This window comes from Pseudonaja textilis, chromosome 17 (assembly GCF_049901715.1).
Source record: "Pseudonaja textilis isolate UNSWEBS1 chromosome 17, rPseTex1.2, whole genome shotgun sequence".
In the NCBI taxonomy this organism is placed as follows: Eukaryota; Metazoa; Chordata; class Lepidosauria; order Squamata; family Elapidae; genus Pseudonaja; species Pseudonaja textilis.
Window position 1 is genome coordinate 1,685,830 of NC_142006.1, and position 18,943 is coordinate 1,704,772.

The 18,943-nt window shown below is 46.1% G+C and overlaps 2 protein-coding genes, 1 long non-coding RNA gene and 1 pseudogene across 3 annotated transcripts; 3 read left to right on the top strand and 1 right to left on the bottom strand.

Moving 5' to 3' along the window:
- Positions 1-753: 753 nt before the first annotated feature.
- Positions 754-2,213, top strand: LOC113448468 (uncharacterized). The gene has a single exon (XM_026719168.2). It carries the CDS (start codon positions 1,091-1,093, stop codon positions 2,069-2,071), a length of 981 nt encoding a protein of 326 aa, XP_026574953.2. The 5' UTR covers positions 754-1,090; the 3' UTR covers positions 2,072-2,213.
- A 3,914-nt stretch (positions 2,214-6,127) lies between these two features.
- Positions 6,128-8,084, top strand: LOC148124500 (uncharacterized). Its single transcript, XM_087914421.1, is given in 2 exon segments — positions 6,128-7,455; positions 7,457-8,084. Coding segments are annotated over 2 exon segments (1,116 nt in total). The 5' UTR covers positions 6,128-6,504; the 3' UTR covers positions 7,622-8,084.
- A 2,763-nt stretch (positions 8,085-10,847) lies between these two features.
- Positions 10,848-18,736, top strand: LOC148124501 (uncharacterized; annotated as a pseudogene).
- Positions 12,637-15,887, bottom strand: LOC148124502 (uncharacterized). The gene is made up of 2 exons (XR_015739745.1): positions 15,369-15,887; positions 12,637-14,339 (listed from the first exon to the last, which is right to left on the bottom strand). It is a non-coding gene; the product is annotated as an uncharacterized LOC148124502 (long non-coding RNA).
- Positions 18,737-18,943: the final 207 nt, after the last annotated feature.

The window sequence follows — 18,943 nt, forward strand, 5'->3', positions numbered from 1 at the left end:
TTCTAGATGTTGGGTGAAGGAAAAGGAAAAAAAGATGCTCAGAGTCCCATTGGGATTTGAATTTGAGCTAGTATTCTGAGTGGTTGTCAGACTCCCATGGGGCCATGCAGTGGCAACTCTATAGGCTGTCCTGAGTCCCAGGCTTGGTTGAGCCTTGCTGGATGGTGATGATGATTGCCCAAAGGGCTTTGGGAAATTCCTATTATAGCTCTACCTGGAGTAGATTTTTCTTATGTAAAATAGACTGGCCCAGGCCAGAGTAATGGCCCATTAGCAAAGGTGGGAGGCTGAGTTCTGCCTCTGAGTTTCTAATTTTCTTTTTAGGGGAAATATTCTGTCTTTTTAGCACATCCTCAAATATTTCGCTTTCCTAGGAGAGGGGTGGATGCCAACTTCCAAGAAAAAAAGTGACAAAAAGATGGGAGACATTGCAAGGAACATCTTGCCAGGAAGAAAAAAAAAAGATCAAAGGGATATTTTGGAAAACGAGGACTATGACAGGCATCTCTTTTGCCTGGCTGCCCTCTACTTCCAAGGGAGAGACCCCACGGTGAAGCGAAAAGCTGCAGCCCTTAACCGAACCAGCTCCATGCCTCCCGTCCGCGCCAGACCCAGCCATCCCTCGACACTGCGCAGGCGCCATCTGGCTGACTGAGGAAGGGCGACGCCGATTGGTCGTTCGGGGGACGGCGGCGATTGGCAGGGAGACTGCTTGGGGCGGTCCCTAAAGCGGAACAGGAGGAGCGTGTAGGAAAGGGCGCGCAACGAGGTCCTGCCTTCACTTCCGGAATCACACGCCTGAGACGATTAATGGATTCTGTTGCCGACGGGCTCGGAGACGCCTCTCCCGCAGAAGGGAGCCCGAGGCCTGGCCTGGCGCTGTGAAGTGGAGGCTGCATCCGCCTCGGGCCTCCCCGGGAGGACCGCGAGAGGCGGAGATTTTGGCCTAAGACTCCCCTGCCGGGAAGGGGACACAGCCGTGAAGCGCCTCTCTTTCTCCCCCTCAGGAGGACGGAGGAGCCCGGCGGGGGAAGGAAACTCCGCCCGAGTGGAGGAGGTTGAGGAGGAGACCGGGCCCCGCGGAGCAGCCATGGCCGGTCCCGAAGCGGCTCCCACGGTAGACGGCGGGGAAAGGCCGGGAGGCTCCGGGGCTGCAGGAGGGATGAATCCAGGTGGACCCCGGAAAAGGGGGCGGCCCACAGGACGATGCCGGGAGAAGGAAACGGGCGGAGACCCCGAGACATGCCTGGAGGCCGGAGGGTCCCTCGGAAGCTCCAGGAAGCCCCGAAGGATCCAGGAGGGAGAATCAGAATATCAGTGCCCGGAATGTGAAAAATCCTTCCAAAGAAATGAGTATCTTGAAATCCATCTCAGGACCCACTCGGGAGAGAAACCTTATACATGCCTGGAATGTGGAAAGAGCTTCAGTCAGAGGGGAAACCTCTCTAGACATCGAAGGATCCACTCGGGAGAGAAACCATACAAATGCATGGAATGCGGAAAGAGCTTCAATATGAGGGAAAGCCTTCATAGGCATCAAAGGATCCACACTGGAGAGAAACCATACAAATGCATGGAATGTGGAAAGAGCTTCAATGAGGTGGGCAACCTTCATACACATCAAAGATTCCATTCAGGGGAAAAGCCATATAAATGCCTGGAGTGTGGAAAGACCTTCGCTCTGAGCGGACATTTGTATACACATCAAAAAATCCACGCAGGAGAAAAGCCGTATAAGTGCCTGGAGTGTGGAAAGAGCTTTACTGAGGGTGGACAGCTCCATGACCATCAAAGGATCCACAGTGGAGAAAAACCATTTATCTGTTTGGAGTGCGGAAAGAGCTTTACTATGAGTGGACAGCTCCGTCGCCATCAAAGAATCCACACTGGAGAAAAACCGTATCAGTGCCTGGAGTGTGGAAAGAGCTTCAGTCAGAAGGAGCAGCTTTATCGACATCAAAGTGTCCATACTGGAGAAAAACCATATAAATGCCTGGAGTGTGGAAAGAGCTTTGGTCAGAAGGACAAGCTTTACAGACATGAAAAAATCCATACAAAAGAAACACCATAAAAATACCTGGAGTGTGGAGAATCCTTCACAGCAATCAGAATGCTCAGAAGTCATCAAAAAAATGCACTTGGAAAATTCTAACCTCTAAAATGGAGTGTAAAAAGTTTGTCAAAATATGTTTCAGTACAAATTATAAATTTTACACACTCAGAAGAAATTTTTTAAATACAGAGTCCTTCTGAACAAATGGCAATTCCAAAACCACCTAAAAATCCCTGTGAGAGAGAAACATGCTGGTAAATGGGCTGATTGTGGCTAATATGCTGCCAAATGTAGCCAGCAAACTGCAACCCTGGATGACATGCACAAGGGTTTCCCTAGTCCTAAGAACCTGCTTAAATACCTATCACAGACCTTTATTTATTCACAGGTGTAAATACCCATTCAAGCTGTGAATGTGTGTCAGTTTTTAAAACTATGTTGCATGATCATTATTTTCTTAGAAAATGGTCCACCACGGGTAGGGCTTGCCCATAACACAAAGAGGTTGGTGTAGAATCTGCTCCATTTCTTTCTTAACAACTGGATGGTGATCCCATGAATTTGTAGCCTCCAATCTCAGGCATTCCGGATTTGGCCTGGAGCCGATAATAACTTTACCCCTGAATTTGAGAGAAACTTTGACCTTTGGAAAGAGCTTATCTGCCCATTCAAAAATATGAATCTCCAAATAATTCAGGCAAAGCAAAAAGCATTTAAGGGGGAACCAAGTCTTTTTATAGGGTACGGAAACAAATGATAACATACATTCAGTATATTTGATGTGTCTGAAAGCAAATGATCAAGTGATATTGATTACATGTGAGACCTGAACAGCAGAAATCAGGGAGTCTACATCAGAGGTCCTGAATCTTTGGGCCTTTTGGTCACTGGACCATATTAGTGGCTGGCCAGTGCATGGGCACAATCCTTCCTCATGACATCGTGGCTCCAAAAGTGCCCGTGCAGCAGCTATAGCGACAACAGCATGAGTGGAGGGCTTCTGCGCTCAGAGATGCAGGCATACTAGCCAGTCACTCATGGTAATCCAAGAATATTTTTTATTTTCATTTTTTTATATTTTTTCCACATGGAAAAGATATTATTAAATACTTGAATTAATTTTGAAATAATCCTAGAAATTTGAAGGATTTCCTTTTTTGTGGATGTTTTGAAATACAGCAGCTACCTCATTCTGAATTTTAGGAAAGCTAGAGAAGATTATGTTACTTTTAAAAAAATTACTGTTGACCTTGATATTTCTGTAAATTGTTTGGATTCTAAATGTATTTAGCTTATTAGAACTTGCAAAATATATATTTCACGTTTATTTTTTTGCAAAGAACTGAAGGCAGTAAACATATAGTTCTATTTTTCTCACAAAAACCTTGTGAGGTGGGTTGGGCTGAGACTGACACCCAAGGTTACCCAGCTATCTTTTGTAGCTAAGGAATCACTTGAACATAGAACCTTGTGCCTTAATTACTAGACCAAATGTCTACAAATAAATAAAATAAATTGGGTTAAAATTTAGTAAAAGGTGATTGATCAGTGATGAGGTTCAGGTGGGGAATGTGGGAAGAAGGCCCAAAACCTTAGGGGACTCAAAGGGTCGGTGGGAAAATGGAGGGAGACAGGGGTGTCTGTGTGTTGCAGAGTTCTTTGGCTAATGGTGGGGAAACACCTGGTAGTACTAAAGTGGCTGTAACTTTGAAACTGGGTTGTCACTAAGGAACCAGTCGGAGGTAGAGAACTGCCTGTAATTGAAGCTGACACTCAGCCACTGATTCTTTGTGGCATACCACAAACGCACCAGGAATCTAGAGCCAATATATAAGCAGAACATCTAGAATCTGAAATCCAGATTGGAGAAGGGGTAGCTAAATTCCAGAGCCACCAAAGTCTTCTTTGGCTGGAACCCAAACCTGCTCCAGATCCTCAAGTCCTTAAGATGGTGGCAAGGAGTCTGGACAGCATCATTCGGTCGGCTGGATAGGGATGTAAATCTAGGTGGTCTCAGTGAAATAATTCTAATTTTCTAATTTCTATTAATGTTAGTATAAAGTGGTATAAAGTTACTACAGGTAGTCTTCGACCTATGACCATAATTGAGCACAAATTTTTGTTGCTAAGTGAAACATTTGTTAAGTCAATTTTGCCCCATTTTATGACCTTTCTGGCCACCATTGTTAGGTGAATCACTACAGCAGTTATGTTAGTATCACAGTGGTTAAGTTACATGACCCCGGCACACTGCAACGGCCATAAATACGAGTCAGTTGCCAAGCATCTAAGTTTTGATCACATGACCATGGCGATGCTGCAAGTTGCTAAGTGTGAGAAATGACCGTAAGTCACCTTGAATGGTCACTAAACGGACCATTATAAGTCAAGGGCTACCTGTAGTTACCTGTATCCATGACTAATAAAGATTTGATTTGGATAAGAGATGGGAAAGGGCTTTTCCTGCACCAGGGATCCAGTACCGAGGGAAATTTACCCCCTTTCTCTGGTAGATTGGGGCAAGAACAATATTGTCAATAGACATCAAGAGATTTAAACCTCCTCTCCCACTGCTGCTGACAATATTTGTGAAGGAAAGATAATGTATCAATAAAGGAGAATAAAGTGCCACGTGGATCTCTTCCTCACAAAGCATGGAGCAGCTCAAAATGCTAATCAGAATTGAAGCGTATGTCCAGTTTAGAGTCTTTCCCTTGCGGTTTCCATTTGCATGTTTAAAGGTATAAAATTGTGAAATCACATCTGGTTTGAACGCTAAGTCCTGTTTTTGAAGAGATGTAAGATCTTTGCTGTATGTGCAGTTAAATTTGGGTCTTCAACGAAATGGTCTGAAGTGCCAAGAACTAAACCTGGTTTCTGACCCTGGTTGTAAGAGTATATTATATCTACATAAACAGAAAGCACCGATATTATTGGGATGTCAAAGGAGGAATTAACAGATTAACAGAGTTGAAGGGGACCTTGCAGGTCATTTAGTCCAATCCGCAGCCCAACCAGGAGACCCTACACCATTTCTGACAGATGGCAGTCTGTTCTTGAAGGCTTCCAGGGTTCATCCCACAACTTCTGAAGGCAACATCTGTTCTATCGGTTGATTGCTCAGAAAATTCCTCCTTATTTCCAGGTTGAATCTCTCCTTGTTCAGTTTCCATCCATTATTCCTTGTCTGGCCTTCGGGTGCTTTGGAAAATAGCTTGACCCCTTCCTCCTCTCTGTGCAGCCCCTCAAATATTGAAAGGCTGGTCTCCCGTCTCCCCCAGGTCCTTCTCTCTAGAGTAGCCATGCCCAGTTCCTGGAACCGTTCATGTTTTAGCCTCCAGTCCTCTCACCATTCTGGTTGCTCTTCTCTGCACTTTTTCTAGTCTCAAACTCTTTTTTAAAAATGTGACCAAAAGTGGATGCAGTACTCTAGGCGTGGCCTTACTAAGGCTTTATAGAGTGGTATTAGTGCCTCCCTTGATCTGGATTGTATCAGAACGGATCTGTCCCAAATGGCCTGCTTAGAAAATGAAAAAGATTGGAGGGAGTCTGGCGGTGGGTTTGTGCTCGCTTGTTAAGAAAAAAGTGGCAAAAAGCGGGGAGACATTGAAAGGAGCATCCTGCCAGAGGGGGAAAAAAAGATCAAAGGGACAATTTTGGAAAACGAGGTTTCTAATGACAGGCATCTCTTCTGCCAGGCTGTTCCCCCACCCTCCCCTTGCCAAGGGAGAGACCCCCGGATGGGGAGGGAGGGGCAGAGACGCAGCCCCAGAAGGGACCCTCGGCTCCGGCTGCCTGGATGCCCCCCACCCGCCTTGCCTAGGGAGAAACCCCGGCCGAGGGTGAGCAGAAGAGCTGCGGCACCAGAACCTCCGCAGGACTGAATTGTGGGGATGGGGGTGAAGAGCGCACCAGGACGGCCCTCGGCACCGCGCAGGCGCCATCTGCCTGACTGAGGAAGTACGCCGCCGATTGGTCGTTCGGGAGACGGCGGCAGGGGATTGGCAGCGGGACTTCTTGGGGCGGTCCCTAAAGAGGAACAGGAGGAGCTTCTAGGAAAGGGCGCGCAACGAGGTCCCGCCTTCACTTCCGGACTCAAATAGACGCCTGAGGCGATTAATGAATTCGGTTGCCGACGGGCTCGGAGACGTCTGAGGGGGAACTTTCCCTCAGAAGGGAGTCGGAGGCCTGGCCTGGCGCTGTGAAGTGGAGGCTGTATCCGCCTCGGTCCTCCCCGGAAGGACCGCGAGAGGCGGAGGCTTCGGGAAGGGGACCCGCCTCTCTTTCTCCTCTTCAGGAGGACGGAGGAGCCCGACAGGGGGAAGGACGGAAGTGCCGCCCGAGAGGAGGAGCAGGAGAGCGGGCCCGGCCGAGCAGCTCTGCCCGGTCCTTGCGCAACTCCCCCGAGCAACGGCGGGGAAAGGGAGGGAGGCCCCGGGGCTGCACGAGGGATGAGCCCAGGGGGACCTCGGGAAAGGGCGCTGTCCGGAGAGCGATGCGGGGAGAAGGAAATGGGCGGAGACCCCGAGACCGGCCTGGAGGACGGAGGGTCCCTCGTAAGACCCGGGAATCCCCAGGGGATACATGAGGGAGATAAGAAATATCAGTGCCCAGAATGCGAAAAGTCCTTCAAAAGAAATGACTATCTAGAAAGCCACCTGAGGACCCACTCGGGAGAAAAACCTCACCAATGTCTTGAGTGTGGAAAGAGCTTCAGTCAGAGGAGCAACCTTTCTAGACATCAAAGGATCCACTCGGGAGAGAAACCATATGAATGCCTGGAGTGTGGAAAGAGCTTCAGTCAGAGGGGAAAACTTCATAGGCATCAAAGGATCCACACTGGAGAAAAACCATACAAATGCATGGAATGTGGAAAGAGCTTCAATGAGGCGGGCAACCTTCATACACATCAAAGATTCCATTCAGGAGAAAAGCCATATAAATGCCTGGAGTGTGGAAAGAGCTTCGCTCTGAGTGGACATTTGTATACACATCAAAAAATCCACGCAGGAGAAAAGCCGTATAAGTGCCTGGAGTGTGGAAAGAGCTTTACTGAGGGTGGACAGCTCCATAACCATCGAAGGATCCACACTGGAGAAAAACCATACAAATGCCTGGAGTGTGGAAAGAGTTTCAGTGAGAGTGGAAGTCTTTCTAAGCATCAAAGAATCCATACAAAAGAAAAACCATATAAATGCCTGCAGTGTGGAAAGAGCTTTACTGTGGGTGGACAGCTCCACAATCATCAAAGGATCCACACTGGAGAAAAACCGTATAAATGCCCAGAGTGTGGAAAGAGCTTTACTGAGGGTGGACACCTCTGTCGACATCAAAAGATTCACACAGGAGAAAAACCTTACAAATGCTTGGAGTGTGGAAAGAGCTTCAGTCAGAAGGGACAGCTTTGCAGACATCAAAAAAATCCATGCAGGAGAAAAACCATATAAATGCCTGGAGTGTGGAGAATCCTTCACAACAATCAGAAATCTCGGAAGTCATCAAAGAATTCACCTGGGGGGGAAATCCCTAAACATTCATGGGAGTATGGAAAAAGTTGTCAAAATATGATTCAGTAAAAATTATAAACTTTACACTCAGAAGAAAGTTTTTAAATGCAGAATGTGCTAAATCCTACTGAACAAATGGCAGTCTCAAAACCCACCTAAAAATCTAATGTAAATGTAGCCAGCAAACTCTGCAACCCTGGATGACATTTACACACAGGTGTAAATACTTTTTATTGCCCATTCAACCTGTGAATGTACACTGTATTATCAGCCCAAACCTTCAAGGATATGGAAACTTGGGAACAGAACTATTTTATTATTTCTTTTATTTGATGGTTTGTTTAATGTCCTAACTTATGAACATTAATATTTGAATCACATTACAATTTTTAAAAACATGTTGCGTTATCATTATTTGCTTACAAAATTGTCCCCCTTTTGCAAATTCTGCAAAGGGTGCAAAAACCTATGAATTCAAATGTATTCACATACTGACATCACAAACTTACTAAATCCATCGGAACAATGTGGTTGTAAAATATGTAGCCTTTAACTCAAACAATTTCAGCACTGCAGGAAATAGATTTCTTGCCTTGGCTATGAAAGAGCTCCTTCGTATAAGCTATATGGGTTTTCTAAATGCCAGTAGCATGTAGTACCATCCCAAATATTTAAAATTCTGAACTTGTCATGGATTCCCTCAGTGCTCCATTGATGCTTTGTTGATTTTTTAGTAAAGAAAAAACAAGAAACTTTCTACGGCCAACTAAGATTTGTGAAATATTGTCATCAAATATAAGAAAAGTACAATTGGGCCCACTGAGTGAGGCAGGTGTAAGCTGGGGACATAGCCTGTTGGGGAATGTAGGTTAAAATATACAAAGCCCACATTTAATAGAGTCGTTAATGATTATATCTCAATTATGAAAGAATTGAAGACAAAAGCATAAAAAGCAGCTCAATGGTAGCATACCTAGAGCAAAACCCAGTATTTTGTTATGTTTACACAGTCCTGCGATTCCCTATCTAGAGGACTGGTACAGAATGTACTACAGATGGTCTACACGAAACTACATCATAGCTGCAAGCTGGCTGGAGGCTAAGATGGCGACAAATAGGAAAACCCAAATGTTGAGCCACAGACTAATCATGCAAAGCTCTCTTAAGAAGAGGCTTTCGAACTCAGCATCCTGCTTCCTGAGGAGAAATGAACGTATTGAGTGGTGCAAACTGGGGGAGGGCTTGTCCGTTTAAAAAAAAGGATTGATAACAAGAATTGGCTCCATTTCTTTGAACAACTGGATGATGTTCCCATGAATTTGTAGCCTCCAGACTCGGCCATTGCAAGTTTGGCATGGAGCGGATAACCTGATCCCTGAATTTGAGAGAAACTTCGACCTTTGCAAAGGGGCTTATTTGCCCACCCAAAAATATGAATCTGGAAATAATTCAGGCAAAACAAAAAGCATTTAAGGAGGAACCGAGTCTTTTTATAGGGTACAGAAACAAATGATAATACATTCAGCATACGCCTAGAAGCAAGTGATCAAACAAAGATACTGATTACATGTGCGACTTAGCAGCAGAAAACAAGGAGTCTACATTAGACATTTGTTACTTGAGTTTTGCCTTATTTTACGACCTTTCTTGCAGTTGTTAAGTAAGTCACTGCTTCCATGGCCCGGTTCCGAACCGCTCATGGCTCAATAGTGGGTTGGGGACCCCTGATCTACAGTAAAAGGTGATTGGTCAGTGATGAGGTTCAGGAGGGGAATGTGGGACTCAGCAGGGTGGGAAGAAGGCCCAAAACCTAAGGGGACTCGAAGGGTGGGTGGGAAAATGGAGGGAGACGGGCTGTGTGTGTGTGTGCGTGTGTGCCAGAGTTCTTTAGCTCATTGGTAGGGGAAACATGGTAGTACTAAAGTGGCTGTAACTTTGAAACTGGGTTGTCGCTAAGGCACCGATTGGAAGTGGAGAACTACCTGGAATTAAAGCTGACAAAATCAGTCTTTGTGACTGTGGCATACCACATAAATGCACTAGGAAGCAAAAGTAAAAAGAAACAACAGCCAATATATAAGCAGAACATCTCGAATCTGAAATCCAGATGGGGGAAGGGGTAGCTAAACCCTAGAGCCACCAGTCTTTGGCTGGAACCCAAACCTGCTCCAGATCCTCAAGTCCTTCAGATGGTGGCAAGGAGTCTGGACAGCATCATTCGGTCGGCTGGATAGGGATGTAAATCTAGGTGGTCTCAGTGAAGTAATTCAAATTTTCTAATTGCTATTACTAATGTTAGTATAAAGTTACTATAGGTAGTCCTCGACCTATGACGATACTTGAGCAAAAAATTTTGCCGCTAAGTGAAAAATTTAAGTCAATTTTGCCCCATTTTATGACCACCATTGTTAAGTGAATCACTACACCTGTTATGTTAGTATCACAACTGTTAGGTTACATGACCCCAGGACACTGCAACGGCCATAAATACGAATCAGTTACCAAGCATCTAAGTTTTGATCACATGACCATGGGGATGCTGCAAGTTGCTAAGTGTGAGAAATGACCATAAGTCACTTCGAATGGTCACTAAACAGACCATTATAAGTCAAGGACTAGCTGTAATTACCTGTATTCATGACTGTAATAAAGATTTGACTTGATTGGCCTTACTAAGGCTTTATAGAGCGGTATTAGTGCCTCCCTTGATCTGGATTGTATCAGAACGGATCTGTCCCAAATGGCCTGCTCAGAAAATGAAAAAGACTGGAGAGAGTCTGGCGGTGGGTTTGTGCTCGTTAAGAAAAAAGTGGCAAAAAGCGGGGAGGCATTGAAAGGAACATCCTGCCAGAGGGGGAAAAAAGATCAAAGGGACAATTTTGGAAAACGAGGTTTCTAATGACAGGCATCTCTTCTGCCTGGCTGCCCCCCCACCCCTCTTGTCAGGGGAGAGACCCCCGGATGGGGAGGGAGGGGCAGAGACGCAGCCCCAGAAGGGACCCTCGGCTCCGGCTGCCTGGATGCCCCCCACCCGCCCTGCCCAGGCAGGGAGCCCGGGTGGGGGTGAAGAGCCCCTTAACCCCCGCAGGACAGAATTGGGGGGAGGGGGAAAGAAGACGGAATCCCCCCACGGCCTCCCCTCCACGCCGGACCCAGACGGCCCTTAGCACTGCGCAGGCGCCATCTGCCTGACTGAGGAAGTACGCCGCCGATTGGTCGTTCGGGAGACGGCGGCAGGGGATTGGCAGCGGGACTTCTTGGGGCGGTCCCTAAAGAGGAACAGGAGGAGCTTCTAGGAAAGGGCGCGCAACGAGGTCCCGCCTTCACTTCCGGACTCAAATAGACGCCTGAGGCGATTAATGGATTCGGTTGCCGACGGGCTCGGAGACGTCTGAGGGGGAACTTTCCCTCAGAAGGGAGTCGGAGGCCTGGACTGGCGCTGTGAAGTGGAGGCTGTATCCGCCTCGGGCCTCCCCGGAAGGACCGCGGGAGGCGGAGATTTCGGGCTAGGACTCCTCTGCCGTGAAGGGGAAACAGCAGTGAACCGCCTCTCTTTCTCGCCCTCAGGAGGATGCAGGAGCCCGGAGAGGGAAGGAACTGATGCCCGAGAAAAGGAGGTTGAGGAGGAGACCGGGCCCCGCAGACCCGACCGAGCAGCCATGGCCGGTCCCGAAGCGGCTCCCACGGTAGACGGCGGGGAAAGGCCGGGAGGCTCCGGGGCTGCAGGTGGGATGAATCCAGGTGGACGCCGGAAAAGGGGGCGGCCCAGAGGACAATGCCGGGAGAAGGAAACGGATGGAGACCCCGAGACGTTCCTGGAGGCCGGAGGGTCCCTCGGAAGCTCCAGGAAGCCCCGAAGGATCCAGGAGGGAGAATCAGAGTATCAGTGCCCAGAATGTGAAAAATCCTTCCAAAGAAACGAGTATCTTGAAATCCATCTCAGGACCCACTCGGGAGAGAAACCTTATACATGTCTCGAGTGTGGAAAGAGCTTCAGTCAGAGGGGAAGCCTTCATAGGCATCAAAGGATCCACACTGGAGAGAAACCATACAAATGCATGGAATGTGGAAAGAGCTTCAATGAGGCGGGCAACCTTCATACACATCAAAGATTCCATTCAGGAGAAAAGCCATATAAATGCCTGGAGTGTGGAAAGAGCTTCACTCTGAGCGGACATTTGTATACACATCAAAAAATCCACGCAGGAGAAAAGCCGTATAAGTGCCTGGAGTGTGGAAAGAGCTTTACTGAGGGTGGACAGCTCCATGACCACCAAAGGATCCACAGTGGAGAAAAACCATTTATCTGTTTGGAGTGTGGAAAGAGCTTTACTGTGAGTGGACAGCTCCGTCGCCATCAAAGAATCCACACTGGAGAAAAACCGTATCAATGCCTGGAGTGTGGAAAGAGCTTCAGTCAGAAGGAGCATCTTTATCGACATCAGAGTGTCCATACTGGAGAAAAAATATAAATGCCTGGAGTGTGGAAAGAGCTTTGGTCAGAAGGACAAGCTTTACAGACATGTAAAAAATCCATACAAAAGAAACACCATAAAAATGCCTGGAGTGTGGAGAATCCTTCACAGCAATCAGAATGCTCAGAAGTCATCAAAAAATTCACCTGGAGAAAACCTCTAAAAATGTATGGAGTGTAAAAAGTTTGTCAAAATATGTTTCAGTAAAAATTATAAACTTTACACACTCAGAAGAAATTTTTTAAATACACAGAGTCCTCCTGAACAAATGGCAATTCCAAAACCACCTAAAAATCCCTATGAGAGAGAAACATACTGGTAAATGGGCTGATTGTGGCTAATATGCTGCCAAATGTAGCCAGCAAACCCTGGATGCCATGCACAAGGGTTTCCCTAGTCCTAAGAACCTGCTTAAATACCTATCACAGGCCTTTATTAATTTACAGGTGTAAATACCCATTCAAGCTGTGAATGTGTGTCACAGTTTTTAAAACTATGTTGCATAATCATTATTTTCTTAGAAAATTGTCCACCACGGGTAGGGCTTGCCCATAACAAAAAGAGGTTGTTGGTGTAGAATCTGCTCCATTTCTTTCTTAACAACTGGATGGTGATCCCATGAATTTGTAGCCTCCAATCTCAGGCATTCCGGGTTTGGCCTGGAGCCGATAATAACTTGACCCCTGAATTTGAGAGAAACTTTGACCTTTGGAAAGAGCTTATCTGCCCATTCAAAAATACGAATCTCCAAATAATTCAGGCAAAGCAAAAAGCATTTAAGGGGGAACCAAGTCTTTTTATAGGGTACGGAAACAAATGATAACATACATTCAAATGATAACATACGTTGTTTGAAAGCAAATGATCAAATGATATTGATTACATGTGAGACTTGAACAGCAGAAATCAGGGAGTCTAGATCAGAGGTCCTGAATCTTTGGGCCTTTTGGCCACTGGACCATATTAGTGGCTGGCCAGTGCATGGGCACAATCCTCCCTCATGACGTCGTGGCTCCAAAAGTGCCCGTGCAGCAGCTATAGTGACAACAGCGTGAGTGGAGGGCTTCTGCGCTCAGAGATGCACGCACACTGGCCAGTCACTCATGGTAATCCAAGAATATTTTTCATTTTCTGTTATATTTTCGTTTATATTTTTTCCGCATGGAAATGATATTATTAAATACTTGAATTAATTTTGAAATAATCCTAGAAATTTGAAGGATTTCCTTTTTTGTGGATGTTTTGAAATACAGTAGCTACCTCATTCTGAATTTTAGGAAAGCTAGAGAAGATTATGTTACTTTTTAAAAATTACTGCTAACCTTGATATTTCTGTAAATTGTTTGGATTCTAAATGTATTTAGCTTATTAGAACTTGCAAAATATATATTTCACCTTTATTAATTTTGCAAATAACTGAAGGCAGTAAACATATAGTTCTATTTTTCTCACAAAAACCTTGTGAGGTGGGTTGGGCTGAGACTGACGCCCAAGGTTACCCAGCTATCTTTTGTAGCTAAGGAATCACTTGAACTTATAACCTTGTGCCTTAATTACTAGACCAAATGTCTACAAATAAATAAAATAAATTGGGTTAAAACTGAGTAAAAGGTGATTGATCAGTGATGAGGTTCAGGTGGGGAATGTGGGACTCAGCAGGGTGGGAAGAAGGCCCAAAACCTAAGGGGACTCACAGGGTGGGTGGGAAAATGGAGGGAGACGGGCTGTGTGTGTGTTGCAGAGTTCTTTGGCTAATGGTGAGGAAACACCTGGTAGTACTAAAGTGGCTGTAACTTTGAAACTGGGTTGTCGCTAAGGAACCAGTCGGAAGTAGAGAACTGCCTGTAATTAAAGCTGACACTCAGCCACTGTGATTCTCTGTGGCATACCACATAAACGCACCAGGAATCTGTATAAGCAGAACATCTAGCATCTGAAATCCAGATGGGGGAAGAGGTAGCTAAATCCCAGAGCCACCAAAGTCTTCTTTGGCTGGCACCCAAACCTGCTCCAGATCCTCAAGTCCTTCAGATGGTGGCAAGGAGTCTGGACAGCATCATTCGGTCAGCTGGATAGGGATGTAAATCCAGGTGGTCTCAGCGAAATAATTCACTTATTTAGCCCTCCTGCTGTCCACATAGCTTGCGAATGAGAAGAGGACAGGTTGGAGATGAGCCAATTCTCCACTTCTCCCTCCAGGTAGCAGACGAGGTCAGGCGTCTTCAGTGTCTGTTGTCGCTTCCTGAGGAATGTTCCCAATAAGCTTCGTGATAGCGGCACACTTGCACCTGGTTGTAGAGCTCTCTGTAAGGAGATTCCACATAGGTTTAGAGGAAGAAACATGAATGCTGCCTCCGTCTGGCTAAAAACATATAGATGACCTCTGGCAGCTCTTTGCCAGTTTGTGGCATTTCCTTCTCATCCCAATCATCATCGCTGGCCCCGCCCCTCTTCTGTCCTCAAAGAATCATGGATGTTTGGAGGCCATTACGGTATACATACCCAGGGCACCCAGGACAATGGAGTGGTACCGCCTAGAGGTAGAGGTCTTGCCTTCCAATCAGGAGGCTAAGAGTTCAATCCTAGGTAGAGGCTGATATTTCTTTCTCAGGGCACAATATATCTGCTGCAAAAACTCCACAATGGCAACAGGAAGGGCAGCTGGCCAGTAAAGACTCAGCTCCATTCAGTTGTCCCGACTCTACCCTGCAAGGGATTATGGCATCGTTAAACGACAAACAACAACCACCCAGGACAATTCTACCCTTTCTTGCTGCTTGCAGGGGCTAATCCTGCTACGAGAGGTCACGTTGCCAGGTTCTGTGCAGCAGTATTTAAATTCCGTCGGGAGATAACCGTGGCATCAGCACACATTAAAGAGCCTCGGATTGATTACTCAAGAGTGATTTCTGTCCTGTTCCATCTTTTATGCTCCTGCACATTGCTAATTTTCTAATTGCTATTACTAATGTTAGTTAGTATAAAGTTACTTACTATAGGTAGTCCTCGACCTATGACCATAGTTGAGGACAAATTTTTGTTGCTAAGTGAAACATTTGTTAATTTTGCCCCATTTTATGACCTTTATGGCCACCATTGTTAAGTGAATCACTACACCAGTTATGTTAGTATTACAGTGGTTAAATTACATGACCCCAGGACACTGCAACGGCGACAAATACGAGTCAGTTGCCAAGCGTCTAAGTTTTGATCACATGACCACGGGGATGCTGCAAGTTGCTAAGTGTGAGAAAGTGACTTACGAAGTGACCATAAGTCACTTCGAATGGTCACTAAACAGACCATTATAAGTCAAGGACTAGCTGTAATTACCTGTATCCATGACTGTAATAAAGATTTGGCTTGATTGGCGTTACTAAGGCTTTATAGAGCGGTATTAGTGCCTCCCTTGATCTGGATTGTATCAGAACGGATCTGTCCCAAATGGCCTGCTCAGAAAATGAAAAAGATTGGAGGGAGTCTGGCGGTGGGTTTGTGCTCCTTGTTAAGAAGAAAGTGGCAAAAAGCGGGGAGACATTGAAAGGAGCATCCTGCCAGAGGGGGGAAAAAGATCAAAGGGACAATTTTGGAAAACGAGGTTTCTAATGACAGGCATCTCTTCTGCCAGGCTGCCCCCCCCCCAAGGGAGAGACCCCCGGATGGGGAGGGAGGGGCAGAGACGCAGCCCCAGAAGGGACCCTCGGCTCCGGCTGCCTGGATGCCCCCCACCCGCCTCGCCCAGGCAGGGAGCCCGGGCGGGGGTGAGGAGAAGAGCCCCTTAACCCCCGCAGGACTGAATTAGGGGGAAGAAGAGCGCACCCTCAGCACCGCGCAGGCGCCATCTGCCTGACTGAGGAAGGACGACGCTGATTGGTCGTTGGGAGACGGCGGCAGGGGATTGGCAGCGGGACTTCTTGGGGCGGTCCCTAAAGCGGAACAGGAGGAGTTTCTAGGAAAGGGCGCGCAACGAGGTCCCGCCTTCACTTCCGGACTCAAATAGACGCCTGAGGCGATTAATGGATTCGGTTGCCGACGGGCTCGGAGACGTCTGAGGGGGAACTTTCCCGCAGAAGGGAGTCGGAGGCCTGGCCTGGCGCTGAGAAGTGGAGGCTGTATCCGCCTCGGGCCTTCCCGGAAGGACCGCGAGAGGCGGAGATTTCGGTTTAGGACTCCCCTGCCGTGAAGGTGACACAGCCGTGAACCGCCTCTCTTTCTCGCCCTCAGGAGGATGCAGGAGCCCGGAGAGGGAAGGAACTGATGCCCGAGAAAAGGAGGTTGAGGAGGAGAGCAGGCCCCGCGGAGCAGCCATGGCGGGTCCCGAAGCAACTTCCACGGCAGACGGCGGGGAAAGGCCGGGAGGCTCCGCGATTGCAGCAGGGATGAGTCCAGGTGGACCCCGGAAAAGGGGGCGGCCCAGAGGACAATGCCGGGAGAAGGAAACGAGCGGAGACCCCGAGACGTTCCTGGAGGCCGGAGGGTCCCTCGGAAGGCCCGGGAATTTCCAGAGCATCCAGGAGGAAGGAAAGAAATATCAGTGCCCGGAATGCGAAAAGTCCTTCCAAAGAAATGACTATCTTCAACGCCATCTAAAACTCCACTCAGGAGAAAAACCTCATCAATGTCTCGAGTGTGGAAAGAGCTTCAGTCAGAAAGGAAAACTTTATAGGCATCAAAGGATCCACACTGGAGAGAAACCATACAAATGCATGGAATGTGGAAAGAGCTTCAATGAGGCGGGCAACCTTCATACACATCAAAGATTCCATTCAGGAGAAAAGCCATATAAATGCCTGGAGTGTGGAAAGAGCTTCGCTCTGAGCGGACATTTGTATACACATCAAAAAATCCACACAGGAGAAAAACCGTATAAGTGCCTGGAGTGTGGAAAGAGCTTTACTGAAGGTGGACAGCTCCATGACCACCAAAGGATCCACAGTGGAGAAAAACCATTTATCTGTTTGGAGTGTGGAAAGAGCTTTACTATGAGTGGACAGCTCCGTCGCCATCAAAGAATCCACACTGGAGAAAAACCGTATCAATGCCTGGAGTGTGGAAAGAGCTTCAGTCAGAAGGAGCAGCTTGATCGACATCGAAGTGTCCACACTGGAGAAAAACCGTATAAATGCCCAGAGTGTGGAAAGAGCTTTACTGAGGGTGGACACCTCCGTCGACATCAAATGATTCACACAGGAGAAAAACCTTACAAATGCCTGGAGTGTGGAAAGAGCTTCAGTCAGAAGGGACAGCTTTGTAGACATCAAAAAATCCATGCAGGAGAAAAACCATATAAATGCCTGGAGTGTGGAGAATCCTTCACAACAATCAGAAATCTTGGAAGTCATCAAAGAATTCACCTGGGGGGAAACCCTTAAACAGTCATTAAACATTCAAGTTTGTCAAAATATGATTCAGTAAAAGTTATAAACTTTACACTCAGAAGAAAGTTTTTAAATGCACAGAGTGTGCTAGATCCTTCTGAACAAATGGCAGTCTCAAAAACCACCTAAAAATCCACATGGTAGACAAACATTAATGGGCTGATTGTGGCTAATATGCTGCCAAATGTAGCCAGCAAACTCTGCAACCCTGGATGACATAGGTAAGGGTTTCCCTAGTGCTAAGAACCTGCTTAAATAAACACAGATGTAAATTCTTTTTATTGCCCATTCAACCTGTGAATGTATACTGTATTATCAGCTGAAACCTTCAAGGAAACCTTCATTACCATGGTTTGTTTAATATCCATACTTGTGAAATCTAATAGTATTGATTTGAGTCACATTACAGTTTTTTAAAGTATGTTACGTGATCATAATTTTCTCGCAAAATTGTCCACCTCTTGAAAATTCGGCAAAGGGTGCAAGTGTATTCTGCATACCGTCATAAACATTCAATCCATCATCGGAACAATGTAGCTGTGAAATATGTGGGTTATAAACTCAAACAATTTCCGCGCTGCGAGAAATATATTCCTTACCTTGGCTATGGAATAGCTCTGTGCTAATTCTGTCATAATTTATATGGGTTTTCCAAATGCCAGTAGTATGTAGGACCATTCCAAACTTGTTGTTTCGATTCCCTCAGTGTTCCATTGATGCTTTTTTTATTTTTTAGTAAAGAAAAACTACAAAAAATTTCTAAGGCCAACTAAGATATGTGAAATAATAATGTCATTGAATGTAAGAAAACTACAATTGGGCCCACTGAGTGAAGCAGGTGTAAACTGGCAACATGACCTGTTGGGGAATGTAGGTTAAAATTACAAATCCCACATCTAATTTACAGACCCCTCACATCCTGGACATAAACTGTTTCAACTCTTTCCCTAAAACAATGCTATAGAGCCCTGCACATCAGAACAACTAGATACAAGGACAGTTTTTTTTCCCAAATGGCATCATTCTGCTAAACAAATCCCTCAACACTGTCCAACTTTTCAAAGTCTACACTACTATTACTATTCATCTCATCACTCCTTATCGCCCATCCCTCCCCCACTTGCGACTGTATGACTAATTTTGTCACTTGTATCATTTATATTGACTGTTTCCTAGTATGATTTGATTGCTTATTGTACCTTGTAACTATTAAGTGTTGTATCTTATAATTCTTGACTCTTGGCAAATGTATCTTTTATGTATATTGAGAGCATTTGCACCAAGACAAATTCTTTGTGTGTCAAATCACACTTGACCAATACAAATTCTTATCTAATGGGGTCATGATTATATCTCTCAATTATGAAAGAATTGAAGACAAAAGCATAAAAAGCAGCTCAATGGTAGCATACCTAGAGCAAAAGCCAGCATTTTGTTATGTTTACACAGTCCTGCGATTCCCTATCTAGAGGACTGGTACAGAATGTACTACAGATGGTCTTACACGAGACTACATCATAGCCACAAGCT

Coding starts and splice junctions, on each gene's coding strand:
- LOC113448468 (XM_026719168.2), top strand. CDS start 1,091: ATGGCCGGTCCCGAAGCGGCTCCCACGGTAGACGGCGGGGAAAGGCCG.